Source organism: Cimex lectularius, unplaced genomic scaffold, assembly GCF_000648675.2.
Source record: "Cimex lectularius strain Harlan isolate CLEC.00 unplaced genomic scaffold, Clec_2.1 scaffold165, whole genome shotgun sequence".
In the NCBI taxonomy this organism is placed as follows: domain Eukaryota; kingdom Metazoa; phylum Arthropoda; class Insecta; order Hemiptera; family Cimicidae; genus Cimex; species Cimex lectularius.
The window spans coordinates 48621-66983 of NW_019392863.1; the positions used below are offsets into that span (position 1 = coordinate 48621).

General features: G+C 34.3%; 2 protein-coding genes across 3 annotated transcripts in view; both read left to right on the forward strand.

Moving 5' to 3' along the window:
• LOC112127621 (atrial natriuretic peptide receptor 3) overlaps window positions 1-18363 on the forward strand; it is a 71784-nt gene that overhangs the window by 33504 nt on the left and 19917 nt on the right. The window lies entirely within an intron of this gene.
• Window positions 1326-10788, forward strand: LOC106670313. Of its 2 annotated transcripts, none has more exons than XM_024228828.1 (5): window positions 1326-1581; window positions 3668-4336; window positions 8466-9772; window positions 9833-10014; window positions 10587-10788. In XM_024228828.1, the coding sequence occupies exons 2-5, from the start codon at window positions 3668-3670 to the stop codon at window positions 10637-10639; spliced, it is 2211 nt and encodes a 736-aa protein (XP_024084596.1). In that variant the 5' UTR covers window positions 1326-1581; the 3' UTR covers window positions 10640-10788. The 2 variants fall into 2 exon arrangements, with proteins under 2 accessions (XP_024084596.1, XP_014255998.1); XM_014400512.2 differs by having other exon boundaries at window positions 1327-1581; window positions 9830-10014.

Below are 18363 nucleotides of genomic sequence, written 5' to 3' on the forward strand. Positions count from 1 at the left end.
GGTCTCTTCGTGAAGAATGGGCTAACCTCCAGCAAAGAGACATTTCCAGGCTGGTATGCCGAGGCCACTTCGAGAAGTAATTAAGGCAAGAAGAATACGCGATATTGAAATGTTAATGAAAAATCTAAAACAAAATTTAAACAAATTTTATCTGTCCATCTTTTTAATTTTTTAATTTTTTCATTTCCCCTAGCAATTTAATTTTTTTAAACTTTTAAATGATTTGAGACTGAGATCAATTATTAAACGTTAAAAAACGTGAAACTTTGATTAATATATAAAAATATATATAAACGATGTTATATTACCACAAGTGGGCGGAATTTTTTGCTGTCAGTGTATTTGCATGTACTAAAACAATTTATTATATAAATTTTCTAAAATATTTTTTTCGGCTCCTAGAGCTCATCGTAAAGAACGCTTGGATAGATGTATAATATTTCTCTATCTATTTTCGAATTATTTATTGTAAATAAGTGCAGAATTTGGGAAGAAAAATGTCAAATTGCTTACAAATTATATGAGCAATATTTCCTTGTCATTTTCTATCTCTTTTTCTCTTTCTCACTTTCCTTCCCTTTCTCTCTCTCTCCTCTCTCTCTTTCGTGAGTGGGAATTTGTTATTAGACCATTCGATTACTTCTATGCTCAACTGTAAGTGTACCTATTGTTTATGTAAATAAGTTATTGTAAATTTAAAAAATCACTTCACAGAACGATTATTTTTATCTTAAAAAATCTAGGGACGATGAAAATGGATATATCTGCCATAGGATTATATATGACATTATATATGTGCCATAGGAAACAAGATCTATTTTTTGTGGAACTAATGCCTACTTTAAATTACGGGTTGACTATAATATATATATAAAGTCTGAGTAGGCTTTAATAACACTAAAAATGTTTTTACATTTCTTCACTATTTTCTCCGAACCACGGAACTATACAAAACCCAATTTGATATACTTTGCCTGTCATATGAAACTGATCAATTTGGACATAATATGGTAGCCCACCTTCAAAAGTTCGTTTTTTTGGTTGGTTAGTTCATCAATGCCTTTTTACAAAATAATTTCTTATTTTCTTTCTGCCATCAAACAAATTGATTTGCAGTAGCTATAGACTTAATGCCAAGTTCAAGCAACAAACCTATAATTTTTTTAGAACTTTTGTATTTCTTGACGAATATTTAATTTTTCAATGAACATAGATTTATGATTGATCAAAGAGCCTGTAGTCCATGTTTCCTCGAAACACAATTAATGCCAAATCCTCAACACCTTTTGTTTTGGGAAAAAACAGGTTTTTCTTCACGAAAAATCACTGAACAGATGTTTTGATCTGATCATCTGGTCAAAATTAAAAAGAAACCGACTCACCTGTTATGGGAGTGCCATAATTGTTAGATTCAAACTTCTAAATTTTTAGCTCTTTCCTCCCTTAAGATACTTGTTTCCATTGAAATCATGATCCCCGGAAACCGAAGGAAATTTTAAAAGGAAGAGAAAAATCGGCGTGAAAGCTCGTTGGAACAAAAATTAAGTTTTATAGCAACCTTCCTTATGACCATCTTGTAGGGTAAGTTTTATTTCGTCAACATTAACTTTTAAATTTAAAAAAACCTTAAAAAGAAAACATTATATATGAAATAAAATTGTCTTAAGGACCTTTCGCACCACGTCATTTAAGATTTACCAATTTCAAAGTATAAAACTTCATAATTCATTGAGATATATGTATCTCGGAGAACAGGTTAATGAGAATAACATATCCGCCTTAATCTTTCTGTCAATATCTAACTTTGATTATTGACAAATGAATATTGCAATAATTTTATATTTATTGCGATAATTTTTTCATGGATATATTGTTCGCAAAAACTTGGATGGAAATCAATATGTCTTTTATTTTTTTTATTCCATTGGGAAAATTAGTAAAATAACACTCATACACGCACACTCAAGCTTAGCGCCTTTACTTTCTCTTTCTTACTTTTCTTATTTTTCTATCTACTTGCTTTTAAGGGTAGTTCTTTGCTATTCTTTTTCTCTTACATTCTTCCTATTATTGTTACATCTTTCTTTTCTTCTCTCTTACTTTCAGTCCCACACTTTGTCTGCCATTATCTCTTTCTGGATGGGATTCTCTGTTCTTCTCTCAATAGCCTTTCTCTCCCTTCCTTATTTTTTCAATGTTTTGTCGAGACTTCCTACATTTTTAATTCGAGCCTCTATTGTCTTGCTCTTCGTCATATCTTTTTCACAGCTTTCTCTCTAATTATAATTGAATTTTAATATAAACTTGTCATTCTTTCAAAACAAAGAAAATGATTATCCTTTTGTGTATACATTCTCATTAGCACGTAAAAAAGGTTCATTGTTACATTTCGCCACAGACCCGTACACACAAACACAAACAAACACTTATTCAACCATTTTCGTTAATAATACAGTCACACTCACACTAATATTAACTTCAGACATGCAAATAATTTATTTCTGCAGTCACTATTAGGGCCTAATATTTTTCTGTCGGCAGTGGTTATGTAGAACTTTTTCCGATATTCACACAATAGTTCACCCTCAGGTATTACATATTTTGTATTGACCCTTCTCCACATAGAGGACACCGCTTTGCCGATAGGACGTACGGCAATCCTCAGTCAACACAATTCAATGTTGTTGTTTTTTTAAATTATAATCTAGTAGTTTATGAACTATTTCTCTAAAACTAACGAAACGATAAGGAAAAATAGTTATACCCCAAAAATTGGGTTTGCCTCTTAATATTATTTTTTATTAGAGCGTATTGACAATATTGTAATGTGAATGTTTATAGTAAAAGCATGTTAATAACCCCTATTTGGGCTAGGAGGACAGTAATTTAAATCTAGCTTAAAAACCATATATTAAAAGAAAAATAATTTTTGTCATCTTTGGTTCTGTCAATTGACGGTTTTGCTAAATAATTAATTTAGCTAAATTTCTTTTCTCTTGACGTACTCATCATTAGTCTTACGTTCATAAAAAGAAAACGTAATAAATCACAAGTTTGGTCTCATTGTAGTTTTTTTTATGAGAAGAATCTAATTCAAGACTCCCAAGAATGATAAGAAAGTCCATAAAAGACTTAAAGATAGTAAAAGCCATTCGGAAGCATTTACCTTGATTAATAGCCTCGTTTTCTTTGATCCACAAAAGGTGATATTTTATTTGATTGAATCTCGGTAAAAATAATGGGTGCTAGTAATATTGATATTTCCAAATCTAACAGAATATTTCCATTTTGCACTAACAAGTAATATACGAATTTGAATTTTAAAATTAATTTGGTAGATGAAATAAATTTTTAAAATGTTTATAACATTTATAGATATTTTTTTCAGGCGTTTAGATTTTAGTGACTCTCCAAGAATACTTGTCACTATGTGTTATATTTATGTTATTAGATTCGTAGGTGAAAACGGTGGCGTGGAAACGAAACCTGTCTCACAAAAATGAACTTCAGATAAAGCAAATCTCCATAGACGTTAAAATAAAAATAAGTTAAAATTAGAGGTAGTTTACCAAAGTAATATAATTTACAACTGGCAGCCAGCTTTATTAGATGATAATCTTCTAAAGGAAAACATAACTGGGTTTTGACGAGGGCAATTCTGTTTTAGATGAATCGTACAAACCGCGAATCAATTAGGAAAGGAGACAAGCAGCTTTCTTCACCGACCTTTTGGGATGAGGCGAACAGCGCTGAGAAGATAATCTCGGCATCTCGGCTCAAGGAATTGGGCAAATCCGAAGCTGCTGAGTGTCTCGCGTTGACCGTCTTGGAGCGGATGACGAAGCAGCAGTTCTCCCAAATCCAGACTCTCGAGTCTGCCCTATTGAAAGATGGCGTAATCGTAACTAAGGAAATGAACGATATCTTGAGGCAGATCATCGAGACGTCCGGCATCGAGAAGGAGATGAAGGCAGTTCATCCGAGACCGCAAGAAGCGGTGCTCCTTGTCATCCAGCAGATCTTGCGCATATTAAACCAGTCGTGCTCAGAGATCGTGCAAGTCGAAACCGAGGACAAGAGGTCCCTGTCGGTCCCCAAACGGATGAACCAGTTGATGAACGAAGCGAAAAAGCTAGGAATCGGAGACTTGAACCTTCCGCCGATCGTCTACGCCAACGAGAGGGCTCGCCTCGCCATGATCGAAAGGCAGATCAAAGGGAAAATGAAACTTAAGAACTTACACGATAAAATGGAAAGAAATCGTGCGCCCTCAGGTCTCAAGACGGACAGAAGTCTTGTTAAGAAACACGCCGAAGTGAAGAAACGGATTCGCAGGGTATATCTTTTCGATTACATTTGAGAAAGACAAAATTTTTGTTTATATGTTAGCCGTTTGACATTTGTTTTTTCCGATCTAATCCGATCACATGTCTCAATTCCAAAAAAATCTTAATCTTAAGAATGGAACATTTATTGTTAAGATAACCTTTTATAATTAATTATTCAGAAATCGTGAGATGCGGTCTGGTGTGATGTAGGTTTCAGAAAAACATTTTCTTTATCGTGCCAACGTTTCGATCTTTATTGAGATTATCTTCAGGGCCTGGGATTTACAAACATTGTTTACATTTGACAAATACATTTAGGGTGTGGAAAAAAGTGAATTTATACAATGCAAAATATATATTTTTTTATATTCAATCAAAGTATTTCTACTCACTCAAAGTGTTTTTCTTCTGTGTCATTGTGCCATTCTTGCGTGTCGTGTTGATGATTGACAATTCTTGTGATGTCTCAACACGGCACGCAAGAGTGGTACAATTACACAGAAGAAAAACACTTTGAGTGAGTAGAAATACTTCGATTGAATATTAAAAAAATATGTATATTTTGCATTGTATAAATTCACTTTTTTCCACATCCTAAATTTATTTTTCAAATGTAAACAATGTTTGTAAATCCCAGGCCCTGAAGATGATCTCAATAAAGATCGAAACGTTGGCACGATACAGAAAATGTTTTTCTGAAACCTAGATCACACCAGACCGCATCTCACGATTTCTGGATAATTATCGATTAACGGTCACTAATCACCACACATTTATAATTAATTAAAAAATTAAGACAGCCAGACAAATTTGGTACACGTGCAGTACTTTATTGAATAAATCAATCCATATTTACATAGTGGTCATAATTAACCATATTAATTATTCTTTTTATCGAATTTTCCCTTTTTGCCATTTTTGAAGAAAATTTTGGGTTCGAATCCCGCTCGTGACACTAACTTTTTCATCTCAACCAAGGCCTTAGATAAAAAGAATAATTAATTGGAATAAATAAATATTGGACTGATAATTCATTACCAACGATTATGTTAAATTGAATGAATAAAAATTCCATTCTTCCCTCGCTCAAAAATCAAATTAGAAATTAATTTTTAATCACATAATTATTACGAAGGTAATTAATAAGATTGAATTTTTTTGCTTATTAGTTTTGATGTTTACAAACACTAGTTAACAATACTGCAATAAAATAATAATAATAATAAAACCTGGCACTCTCAACACCCATACAATAATGACACCTCTACACAGAAAACAAACACTTTGAGCCCTGAAGATGATCTCATTAAAGATCGAAACGTTGGCACGATAAAGAAAATGCGTTTCTAAACCTACGTCACCCCAGATCGCATCTCACGATGTAGGTGAGCAGGTCGGTGCCATCTTCAGTGAATAATTGTCTGTTTCGTTGTTCGTGCAGGTCCTTATATACCCTTATAAACAGTAAAACAAACACAAACAACTAAAAAGGTCAATATTCTGACAGCAAAATGCATAAACAAACAACAAACTTATGAAGCCAAATCGGGCTAAAAATAGCACTAAGTACTAATAATAACACTGGTAAACTATTAAAAACACAACCCACCTTCTAGAGTGATTGGACAGACTGAATGAAAATTAAAGTATCCGTACAAACATTATCTCAGATCCTTCAGAGACAATCAAAGTACGCCACAGGCTTAAAACATCATAATCATGAGCTAAACACAACAGAAACAAGCATGACGAAGAAAAAGGACGAAAACGTAACATATTGGTAAATATGGAAATATATAAACAAATAATATGACGGAAGCTTATAAATGCACAAACTCACATGCACACTCTACTGTCACACCACTAAAATCACTACAAAACACAACGCGAACGATCAATAGAAAACAACATCAAATATAACAAAAAAGTTTAAAAAAAACAATAAGAGGCCAATTATAACAGACATTAATACTAATGGTCACCAATAAACCGCCTTGTTACACTCGACGGACCCAACGGTATATAAGCACCTACGCGGACAACGCAAGAGACAGTTCCTCACTGAAGATGGCACAAAGGCGGTTCAACACTGTACCTTAACATTCCATTATAGTTAGTGGTCTATTAACCAAATTACTTCTTTCAATTACTTAATCTTTTTATGTAAAGTTTTGGTTGAAATGAAAAATTTAGTGTCACGAGCGGGATTCGACCCCACGACCTTCGGCTAAATACGCCGCTGCTCTAACTGCTTGAACCAACGTGACTTCGATCAACTCGGACACCAACTTCCCATCTCAACATACAACCATTGGAATTTTGCCTCTTTTTGACATTTTTTAAATGTCGTGTAATCAGGATTCGATTCTCGGCGACATAAGAAGTGGCTACGGGGAGCTATTAGTGAAGCTATACATCGTTTCCCTTATTACACCCATCATAATTAGCGGTCTATTGACCAAATTACTTCTTTCAATTACTTAATCTTTTTATGAATGGTGTCCGAGTGGTTAGAGCATCGGCGTGGATGGATTTAATAAATAAAACGAAGTATAGCTTCACTAATAGCTCCCCGTAGCCACTTCTTATGTCGCCGAGAATCGAATCCTGACTACACGACATTAGAAAATGTCAAAAAGAGGGAAAATTCGAATGGTTGTAGGTTGATATCGGGATTTGGTGTCCGAGTGGATCGAAGTCACAATAGTTCAAATGGTTAGAGCAGCGGCGTATTTAGCCGAAGGTTGTGGGTTCGAATCCCGCTCTTGACACTAACTTTTTCATTTCAACCAAAACTGTACCTTAACGTTTTTTATATAGGGTGTTCCGTGAATATACTTCAATACTTAGGCAAAGTCCCTAACTTTGTCCAAAGTTTTATTCCCAATTGTTTTCACGATATTTCACTTTTGAGGTTCCTCGTCAACCTTTCACACCTTTTTTTCCAAAAACCCCCCGCATCGTTTAAAATTTTAATTATTTCAATCTAAATTGGAGTACATGAATAAATAGTGCATTGAAAATCCTATGAGATTAATTTTAACTTATGTAAAAAAAACTCAAATTCAGTTAGAAGATGAACTATTCCGAATTCCAAAGTACTTGTTTTAAGTTTAAGTAAGATTTTCTTGGTTCAGTGCCCCTACAAATGAGCTTGTAAACATTATTTAATATCTCAAAGGTCAGTTATCACCTACGTAAAATTGACGAGTATTGTCTAAAAATCTAATTTCGGTTACAAATGGTTTAAAGAAATCAGTCATTAGGATTTTGAATCTTTTATTAAAAAATAATACAAGTAATGCAAAGTAAACAGAAAACTTTTTGGTACATTAATTGGACGTAAAAAATCAACCTTCTAAAATTAAAATGTCTAAAATATCAATCTTCATGGAGAATGAAAATCTGAAATTTTGTCTGTAAGTATTGTTAGAAGCTTTTTTTCATATGTCCAAAAGATATTATTTTAATGGTGAGACGTTAATTTTACACCGATAATAACATACAACAAAAATGAATCTAGTTTTTAATTACTTTTTCACTGATGTAATCAAAATTACAGTAAGATTATTATAATGACATACGAAAAGTGAAATATGTAGAATATAATTGAGAATCAAGCTTTGAACAATTTATTTGGGACCTTTAGACCTATTTATCATGTAAGATAACGTCCTAAAATATGTATTTTGTTCTGTCTGTTCACGGGACACTCAATTAAATTTAAGCAATTAAAGTTTGTCTGTAATGAGTATGTAGTTTCATACATTAATTTGGTCTACTTCATACGAGGTTCGGTTCTTTTGTGTCTTATGGAGTAGGTTTTGTGCCGGCATTACTCTTTCGTTTTTCTGGAATATGTACAAAGAAAGCGAAAAAATGAAAATAAAAAAGGCAGGACACTGAAGTTAGCAAAGTGCTGAACGAGTCTAACAAACCAAACCAATTATGATAAGGGGACCAAAATGATTGGAAACGATCAAATTATAGGTTCATCGATTCGCAAACCCCACAGAGAAATCCCACAATACATAAATATGTCAGTTCCGTCACAAAAAATAACTTAGGGTGAAACTGTAGTGATAACCGAAAGTTTTTAAACTGAACGTTTTTTCAACGAAAGGTTTATCTTTAAAGGTCATATCCATTCGGGAGAAAATGAAGGCAGAAATAGCACAGGAAAATAAGGAATGCGTTAGAGCGAAGCCAGAATCATTGCCTTCGAGGACTTCCAAAGAGGAAAAATCAGAAACGCCAAAGTCGATCCAGAAAAATAGGAATAATTCAAATTTATTCGTAGTTGAAAATGAGCCAGTTAACTCGGATGCTAGTAAACCGTCGGTGATGAAGAATACCTCGGAGGACACTGCCGTGTTGGAAGTCATCGAAACGGCCCTAACGCGGAAGATGAGAGAAGAAGAGGGGCTTTCCTTCTGCCCGTTCACGGGAAAAATCAAGTCAGACGAGTTTCTTTTTGGTTTGCCTACAATGCACGGAATCTACTCGGGAAACATCCTCAATGTCAATATCGTACAAGTGGAAAACGACACAGGCGATAAAAGTGAAAAAATTGAAGCCACTATCAAAGACAGTCTGATTAACGAGGAAAAGGAATGTGAAGAGCGATCGTCAGTAGAATTTTCTTCTGAAGTTGAAGTAATGCCCGACCACCTCGAGTCCGAATCCAATAAAGAATATTTCACTATAATAAAAGACGAAGTACCCGTGAGTTCTCAAGGATCCGAAATGTTTTCAAAAATTCATAACGTTCAATACAGCTACGCGGAAAAAGAAAATTTTGTTAAAGAAATCAATATAAATTCTCCTGATATAAAAGTATCATCTGAGCCTTTGTTGCCTTCAGCCACGTTGAGGTCACCTTCGAAGCCTAACGTAAATTTCGGGTCGAGAGTCGACCTTCATGAGAACGCAGAGAAACGTACACAATCTTGCAAGAAAATTGTTCTAAAACCGGAAACAAACGAGAAGAAGCAGGATCAAGGGGCAAGCGATTCCGCCCGTCATATAATTCACCTGTTATTGAATAACGTGTTTGCCGGAAGAAACGAATCTCCCAATATTCCGCTAGACGACACTCTGAAGAGCGAGGAGGAGTTCCTACGGGACGAGGTCGCCCAACGGAGGTGTTGCGAGTCCGTGAGGGTTCGCAATTCCCGCTGGCCTTTCGAAATCAAGTACAAATCTAGCGGAGGACCTTGCAGTTCTTCCAAAGGGAGGCTAAGCGAGGAAGAAGAGCAGATTGAAGAATTTCTATCCGCCTCGGACGTTATGAAGGAGGAACAGATTAGCCGGCCGGACCCATCGGGATCGTCCAATTTGAGGACTTTCGATTTTGAAGGTCTACCCGGGGCCGAGTTCGACATCGATGAAATACGCCCGTGTCCATTGACACTGGAAGGCGAAAGCTCGTCCAAATGGTTTCGGTAAATGGGGATAACAATTCACACCCTGTGTACAAAGTCTAATGGTTATTTTTTTAGAAGTACGCCTAGTCAATCTGGCGACCCACTCGTCGTCCCTGTTCCAAAAAAATTCAGAAAAAGCGAGGCCTACGCTGCCTTCCTCCTTAGCGTTTTCCTCGGCGTAGGAGCTATGGGATATTTCACTTCCACCGGGCAACATATAGTATCAAACATAGTAATGCCTGCCAGTAATGCTTTAGAGAGTGAGTATTTTAATTGAATTTGTATCTTGCTAATTAACTATGCGATTAAAAGGCGGAGGACGTTATGACGTTACTAAACTGTATCATTAGCATATTGCGAACAGTTTAACAACAAACCCACTTTAGAGTACATTTTTCATGCTATAATCTGTGAAAACAAAAACCATGGGCTCTGCCGGGATTCGAACCCAGAACAGTTATCCTGGCAAATACGAGTCGGACGCCCTAACCACTCTGGTCCCTTCGTATTTATAAAATTGTCATAATGTAATTATACAGTCGACTTATGAAAAAAGTCTAGTACTGTATAATTTTTAGCCACCTCCATTCGATTAGAAAATGTATTTCCTTTTTGGTGTTGCTTAATTAGATTATTGAATTTACATAGAAACATTGATATCGAAATCAAATTAACAATATCAAAAATAAAAGTGAACTGATGGAGGGCATACTCTAAAAATGAAAATTATTATTTAAGATTGCAAATATTAAATGAATGAAGAGAATTACTTATTTTTATAATTTTAACAAAAATTTGTGTACTTACCGACATGTTTTATTTTTATTTTTAGAAGCTCTTAACGTCCTCGACAGCATACCGATACCAAAGCCGTGGAAACGATGAACTAAACTCACGAAGGGAAGAAAAAATGTTGAAATTAAAACATAAAAATTATATTTTTCTTCACTTTTCAAAAGTGAGAAGCGTTTAGCTGTGCATGTCGTTTATTGTGTATCAATTTTTATCAGATAAAACGTGGTTTAAAAAGTGTATATTCATATTTACAGAAGCATAGGTTGTCGTAAAATAATTATATGGTAACTACAACGTATGCATTGTCATAATCAATGCTTTAAGATAAAGACAAGATAAAAAACAAAACCTACTTTCACCAGAACGTTCAAAAGTCAACGATTAAACACTCAATTAATTAGATTAATACTTAATTATTGTTGAGGAGGAGGGGTCTTCTGGACAAGCAAAACCTCCGATCTCGTTTCTATCAATGCCGGTCTTCTTTCTCACTACGATACGAATACGTAAAAGCGAGCATAAACCTTGACGGAAAACACATTAAAAATAAAACAATAAAACAATGAAATTACAATTAAAAATAAATAGGTATAAATCAACAAATCTTCTTTGATTAAAAAAACAACATAATTTTATGTAATAAATAAATGATTTCAACTTCAAGTAAATAAAGTAAAATAAATTCTCAACCTGTTATCCTCATCTCGAATAAAATAAAATAAACGATTATGAACTCAAAATGAATAAATAAAAATAAAATCCGAATTCAAAATAAATAAAATTAAAATGACTAAATTTAAGTCCCTCATAAAACGACAATCAAACGATGAACAGGATGGCGATGATATTGATGATGAATGAGGAAAAATGCTGACGATGCGATGTGGATAATACGAAAAAATGTGTTGGGTTAATGCAATGTAAAGCAGGTTTCCCTATTTGCTTTAATTTTAATACCAATTATGTTAACAAAACTATTACGCTAAGGGTTACACATAATTTAAAGCCTATTTATCTCGCTTTATTTCTCTTACAATCTTTTAGTAAGAACATTTAATTCAGTCTGTTCTGCCTTCAAACAAAATTATGACTAAGAACGATTTTCGGCAAATTTATTTCGATGAATTTCAACTTGTTCGAAGTGCAGCACAAACCGCTCGAAACATTAATGACATTAATGCAAGGAACCATAAATGAATCCACAGTGCGGCTTTGTTTTCAAATTTACCTAATGAGATTATGACCTCATGAGCAAAGAAAGTGGTGCCGACCTTTTGGTGTTGACAACAACCAGTTAAAGGCTATAGTTGAAGCTGACCCCACAAAACCTACTCGAAAAATGGCGGAAGAACTTGGTGTTGACCAATACACAGTTGATCGCCATATGGAAGCTATCGGGAAAGTGATAAAGCTCGCCAAGTGGGCTCCGCATGAGCTGAACGCCCGCCAAAAGGATGACAGGTAGGAAATCTGTTCAATGCTTTCCGTAAGCAACAAAAAGATCAATTTCTCAGTCGAATAGTAACGAGTTACGAAAAATGGATTTTATACGACAATAGACAGCGTTCTAGACAGTGGCGGGATAAGAGTGAAAAATCAGGGCACTTCCCAAAGCCAAGCTTACATCCCAAAAAATTATGGTCACTGTGTGGTGGTCATATGCAGGACTCATTCATTACAGCTTCCTCAATCCGGGTGAAATCATCACTGCTGAAAAGTATCGAATACTCTCTGGCCTGACTTCATGAGGTGGGTTACGAGTCTTTACCACATTCACCATACTCACCGGATCTTTCTCCTACAGATAATCTCTCATTTTTTTAAACATCACAACAGCTTTTTATGGGAGAAATGGTTCAGGTCCTAGTTCTCTTCTGTGGTTAATGCATTGGTTGTGCAAAAAATATATAGATAGTAATGGAAGTTATTTCTATTAAATACATTTTGTTCAAGTTAAATTGTAGCCTCTGTTTACGGAATATCAAAAACCTCCATTATTTTGCATTCGTTTAACACTTCCCCATAGAATGGAAACTTTCGTACATTAAAATGATCCCAAAGCCCCATAAAAAGTTAAGCTCCCCATCCTCTTATCGTCCTATTAGTTTGTTACCCGTTCCTTCTAAATTATTCGAAAAATTAATTTACAATAGAATTATCTCTATTGCTACTTCGAACAACATCTTATCAGACCACCAATTTGGCTTTCGAACCCATCATTCCACCACTCATCAACTTCACATAGTGACTGATTTCATTATTTCGTGTCTTGAGCAGAAACTGTACGCGACTGGAGTGTTTCTAGATGTTTCTCAGGCCTTCGACAAAGTATGGCATGAGGGATAATTATACAAATTAAAATTCTTTTTACCTCAGGTATATTATCTGATTATACAACCATACCTTACAGAAAGATTTTTCGCAGTGAACCAAGATACAGAGACCACTGGGATGGAAGAAGTGCTTGCAGATGTGCCACAAGGGTCAATACTCGCTCCGCTGTTGTACACAATTTTTACTTCTGATATGCCCACAAATGAGAATACACTCACTGTCCCATACGCAGATGACACCGCCATATTAATAAGCGATCTCTCTTCTACACAAGCTTCACTCATGTTACAAAACCACATATCAACAATTGAAAAATGGAGCAATCTTTGGAAAATAAAGTTTAATCCCTCTAAGTCACAACATATCACCTTTACACTCCGTCGTGAGACTTGTCCTAGCATATACTTGTACAATGAACCTGTTCCTCAATCCGACTGTTAACTATTTAGGACTTACATTTGATAGAAGACTAGCTTGGAATCTACATACACGATTAAAAACAGACACTGATCAAACGATTTAAAATTGTTTATTACCTACACAACCGACCAATCAAAATTACCATTAAAATCAAAACTTTCGATATACACATACTTACTCAAACCTATTTGAATGTGCCAAGTTTATGGATCGTCCAAATATTCCAATATTCAAAGATTACAAACTTTTCAATTCAAAATTTTAAGACTACTTTTTCTGCCCCTTTTTATGTAAACAATAACACACTTCACAGAGATTTTCACCTGCCGAAAGGTTTTTCATCCATCAAAACTTATTACAAACGTTTTCATACTAAATTACAAAATCACATTAACACACAAATACGATTACTCCATTTCCCACAATTAGTACGTAAACGTCTAAAAACAATATGGATAATAATTAATATTAAATGGTAATAACATTTTATTAACCTAAAGTGGCCACCAATGGTAGCTTTCTCTATAATGCCCATAATGCCAAACACATAATCTGAAATCCAATCTGCTGGTTGTATAAATACATGTACAGTTGTAGATACAAATAAATGAAGTTAAAAAAAATCTAATAATCCGTCTGCTAGAGGTGCTGACAAAAAAAATTCATTGGAATGGAAGATATTTACATTAAAACACACAATAAGATCAAAAAAATAATTTAAAATATTACTGCTTCTGAAGTAGAAAATTAAAAATGGAACTGCCCCACGAAATTGTGCGGTACTCCAGTACTCAATCAACCAGCTAAAAACCAGGTAACCGAGTTAGACCAACTAGGTAAATTAAATTTGGCATCCAAAGTGTCCCCAAAAAGATAACCAGAAACTCTTAAAAAATGAAACATCCAGCCCAAAAATGAAACTCTTCCCTGAAAAATCATCTCTCACTAGATGAGCAATTAATAACATCAATGTTTAAAGAACCGACATAAATTATTAGGGTTAACATGTGATTATTAATGGTTGGTTAAGTGTAAAACTACCTCTGGATGATCGAGCTCCTTGTAAAGCAGAAATCTATTCGATCTAAGTGCCAAACGGCATAAGTTTAATAAATATAAAAACCATTCTTTATGAGAACTTAACGAGAAACATTCTTTATGACTGTTGAAGGAGAACAGAAAGTCAATATTAAAATCATGAGTGAGTGAAATGAGCGCTTTGAACAAGATCAAATTTACATTTATTACTTTAACCGCCGTAGTTTTGGGAAGCCTGATGTCAGGCAATGAGAGTGTTTGAGGTAAATAGAACGGAACGTGTATAAGAATACAAGGGTAAATAGATGTCGTTAAGTCAAGTATGTAGTTCAGTTTCAAATTTGAGAGGTGAAATAATTTTCCAAAAAAATGTTTCCTCACATAATGCATCACATGATGTATTTGACTTAAATACTCCAGATAATTTTTAAAATTATATGCTTTGTTGTCTGGACACTATACCTTTTTTTATTGATGGTATATGGGTACCACCCGTAACCCGATATTTTAAGTGGTGCTACGTTTTCCAGATAGCCGTCTCGTTTTAGTTTAAGTGTTGTTAAGTATTATTTTGTTTGTTGCGTCCTTCAATTCCCGCCAACATTTTCTAGCTTTCCATTTTTCTTTAATTTTTATTTTAGGTAAATTATGTTTATAACAGTTATGTTTTATAAACTTATGAAAAATAAGATAAAACTAAAATTCAACAATAAATAATTTTATCAGGTGAATTGAATTGAATGTATCGCATTGTTTAAAAACCGAATGTTGAACAAACTGCTCAATGGTACTTGAGGGTGGGATTAGAAAGTGAGGTATAATTGAAAATGAACACATACTACGGAGGAAATAAATGGAAACATCTTGTAAAACCTTGTTCTTTGTCGAGTTGGACACTTAACAGTTGAAAAATAATTGTTAAATATAAATGGTGTTGAATTTTAACTTGACTCTTCTCACAACGAATTACAATAAAACTCGATCAGGTGCTGTGATGTACTCCAGCCATTTACCTCATCCTTTTATCGTCATACAGTCTCAATATTTCTAAAAGGGATCATTGTATATGATATTAAAATGGTTGCCACAAAGGAAAAAATCAATACAAAGTATATGTGCCTACTTTTATGGTTTTCTTTCTTTTAAAAAGAGTCGAAATTCACTTTGATCTCCGTTAATGGATAGTGAAATTCACATATTGTATGACTATGGACAATTACTTGCTGCACAATATATGGATGATTAATGACTAATCCAAACGACTTAAACGTGTCACAATCAGTGAGGATTTCCGGGTATAAAGCTGGTGTTTCAACTGTTTGGAACAGACGATTCCACGGAACAAACATTTTCAGAATTGTGCTGATTAGAAATGGAAGTTTTAAAATCTAAACCGAAAATCGATTGTAATGTGCACCGTGGTGGTTTGGAAGTTTTGTTAATTAGATGTTTCTTTAATCTTTTATTTTTTTAATATTTTTACGAGGGTTCGCAACAGGTCGTATCAACCCTCGGGGTGTCGGTGTTTTCGAAAAACCCATTTATAACTGTCGCGTACCAATGCAGGGCCGCTGGATTCGAACCCGGGACCTTTACCTTACAGTGAGAAGCGCCGAGTCAACGCCTTAACCGTTGCGCCCACCGACGCCCCAGTTGTTTATGCTTGAAAATATATTTTTTTGTAAAATTTGTCATTGAGAACTGTACAATTTCTGTAGCTAGGAGGCCATGAAATCAGGAACAAATTCGATATTAATGTCTGGTCGATTGCAATCTTTGGTTGTGTTGGGTTTTAGAAAGCTTGGTTGTCCCTCAAACTTCAATACCATAAGTTGACATAACAAACTCGTAAAGTTTAGTGGAAGTTGAGATCGTCTGTCTAGTAGTGGTGATAATAGTTTGTAACGTCTGTTTAGATCGTTCTATTTTACTCTTGTGTAAGGATTACATTTAATTCGTTAATCCAGGTGAAATCCCAAGAAACGTAGCTGTTCGACAAGGGTTGTGAAAGTTCAATTAAATAGGTGTTACTGTAATACTTACATAGGTGTTACTAAGCGTAAAATTAGTTATAATTTTTCCTCCTCGAGACTTTGCAAGTGCGTTTCTGAAAGAAGTAATAGGATCTTTGTGCTAGTGAAGGATTTGTTTCTTCAACAAAAGTGGAGAAGATCGGAATTTACGAGCATATATATGTTGTACCCGTAGCCTTATTGGAAAGACGAAACAAAGCGGAAGCATCGTTCACTTCACCGAGCTTCTTTATGGGGTTCCATATCGATTTATTATTTATTTAAATTTCACAAAACATATTATTAAATGCGCAAATGCATGAAAAACTATCGAGGGTATTGTTATACTATTAATGTTTATACCTAACTTGGCCATTAATTATTATAAAGCTTATCTTCACACATCCTCATAAGAATCAGACGTGGTCTATTCATCTGCCCTGAATTAGCCAAACTTAGACATTAGCAGTATTATTTTATTGATAGTATAATTATTAAATTAACTGTTTAATACTGGAATACAAGACCAAAGAAGTCAGGGCAGTCTCGAAAACACACTGCTCGTCTCATTCCAACGGAGGGGTCAATTTTCTTATACTCGCCGACATATATATCTTGTAAAAGTAGAGGTCCTTCCTTGTGGTCGGCTTGCATACGATGGATAGTGGACAGGTACGACTTTAAGTTTAAGTAATAAATTCAAAGAAATTTCCTTGACGAAATTGTTAAATAAAATAAAATAAACCTTGGCAAGACGGACACAGTAGGTGACTGCAGGTTCAACGTGTGTTCAACTTGCAGTCAAACACCCGACATCAACTTATTATCTTCAGCTATCCTTACTTATATCCGGAACACTGACCAGTATTATCTACTTAACTGGCAGTTAAATGTTAAAATGGTTAAATATTCCACAATATTAATTTTTTCTTGTTTATTAATTTTTTTAAACTACTTTGAGCAAATTTTATTTCTTCTACAATTTACTATTGTCATCAAATTTTGAAACTGTTTGTTGGTGACTGCTCCTATACATTTTATCACGAAACGTAATAACGTTCGATATCAGAGGTGATTCCGTAGAAATAGAGGGCTCTATCTAACAAAGCAGAATCATATAATAACTGTGACGTCTTATACCCACAAATACCCAAATATGATCGACCTATGGAGAAATATCTCTTCTAATATAAAAGTTGCCCATATAGCGGGTTCCACGGGTCAAATATCAATATTGTGGATTGTGGATTATCCGAGGAGATGAATGTTGCCACAAACTTTGAACACCGTACTAGGAGATGCATGCAAATTATCAATTTTCGCTAGTAAATATTTATTTAGTTAACTAAGTATTAAGTATTGATTTTTAAACATAAAATGTCTGTAAGATTTACTTCTTACGTTATCTCATCAATTTTTTTTTTGTTTAACAAAATTACTATAAGCTTATTATTGTTTAAAAGTTCCAGGCCCAAAGTGACAAACTTCTGTTCGACAGAATATGTTTCAAGTGAAAGCAACCTTATTTTTCAATGTCGTATTCAAAAAGGAAACAAATTAAAAGCATGTTTTTTTTTCTACACGTGTCGAACCATACACTTGGTATTATATACATAAAGAAAAGAAAAACTAGAGTACCACATTTATCTTATATTTATTTTCAGCCAAGTGTACGAATATATTTAAAAATCCAAAAATCTTCCCGTAATTTCACAATATTCCTCTCAACTCGCTTAGCTTATTATTGTTATAATTTTATTTTATTTTTTGGGGGGTTCTTCACATTAATTTTGTGTGTAAATTTCAATTTCGCATATTTCCTATCAATGAGGATGAGCGTGATTCACGTTATCGGCTTATCGACGCTGTTATCATAGACGCCACTTGATGGCTGACGCGCGGCACTGTCCATTCTACCTGAAAATCAATTACGTGTCAATTAGTGATGCAATTATTAACCTATATATATTTCGAATCAGATATTTATTATCTTTCGTAAGATTTTCGAAA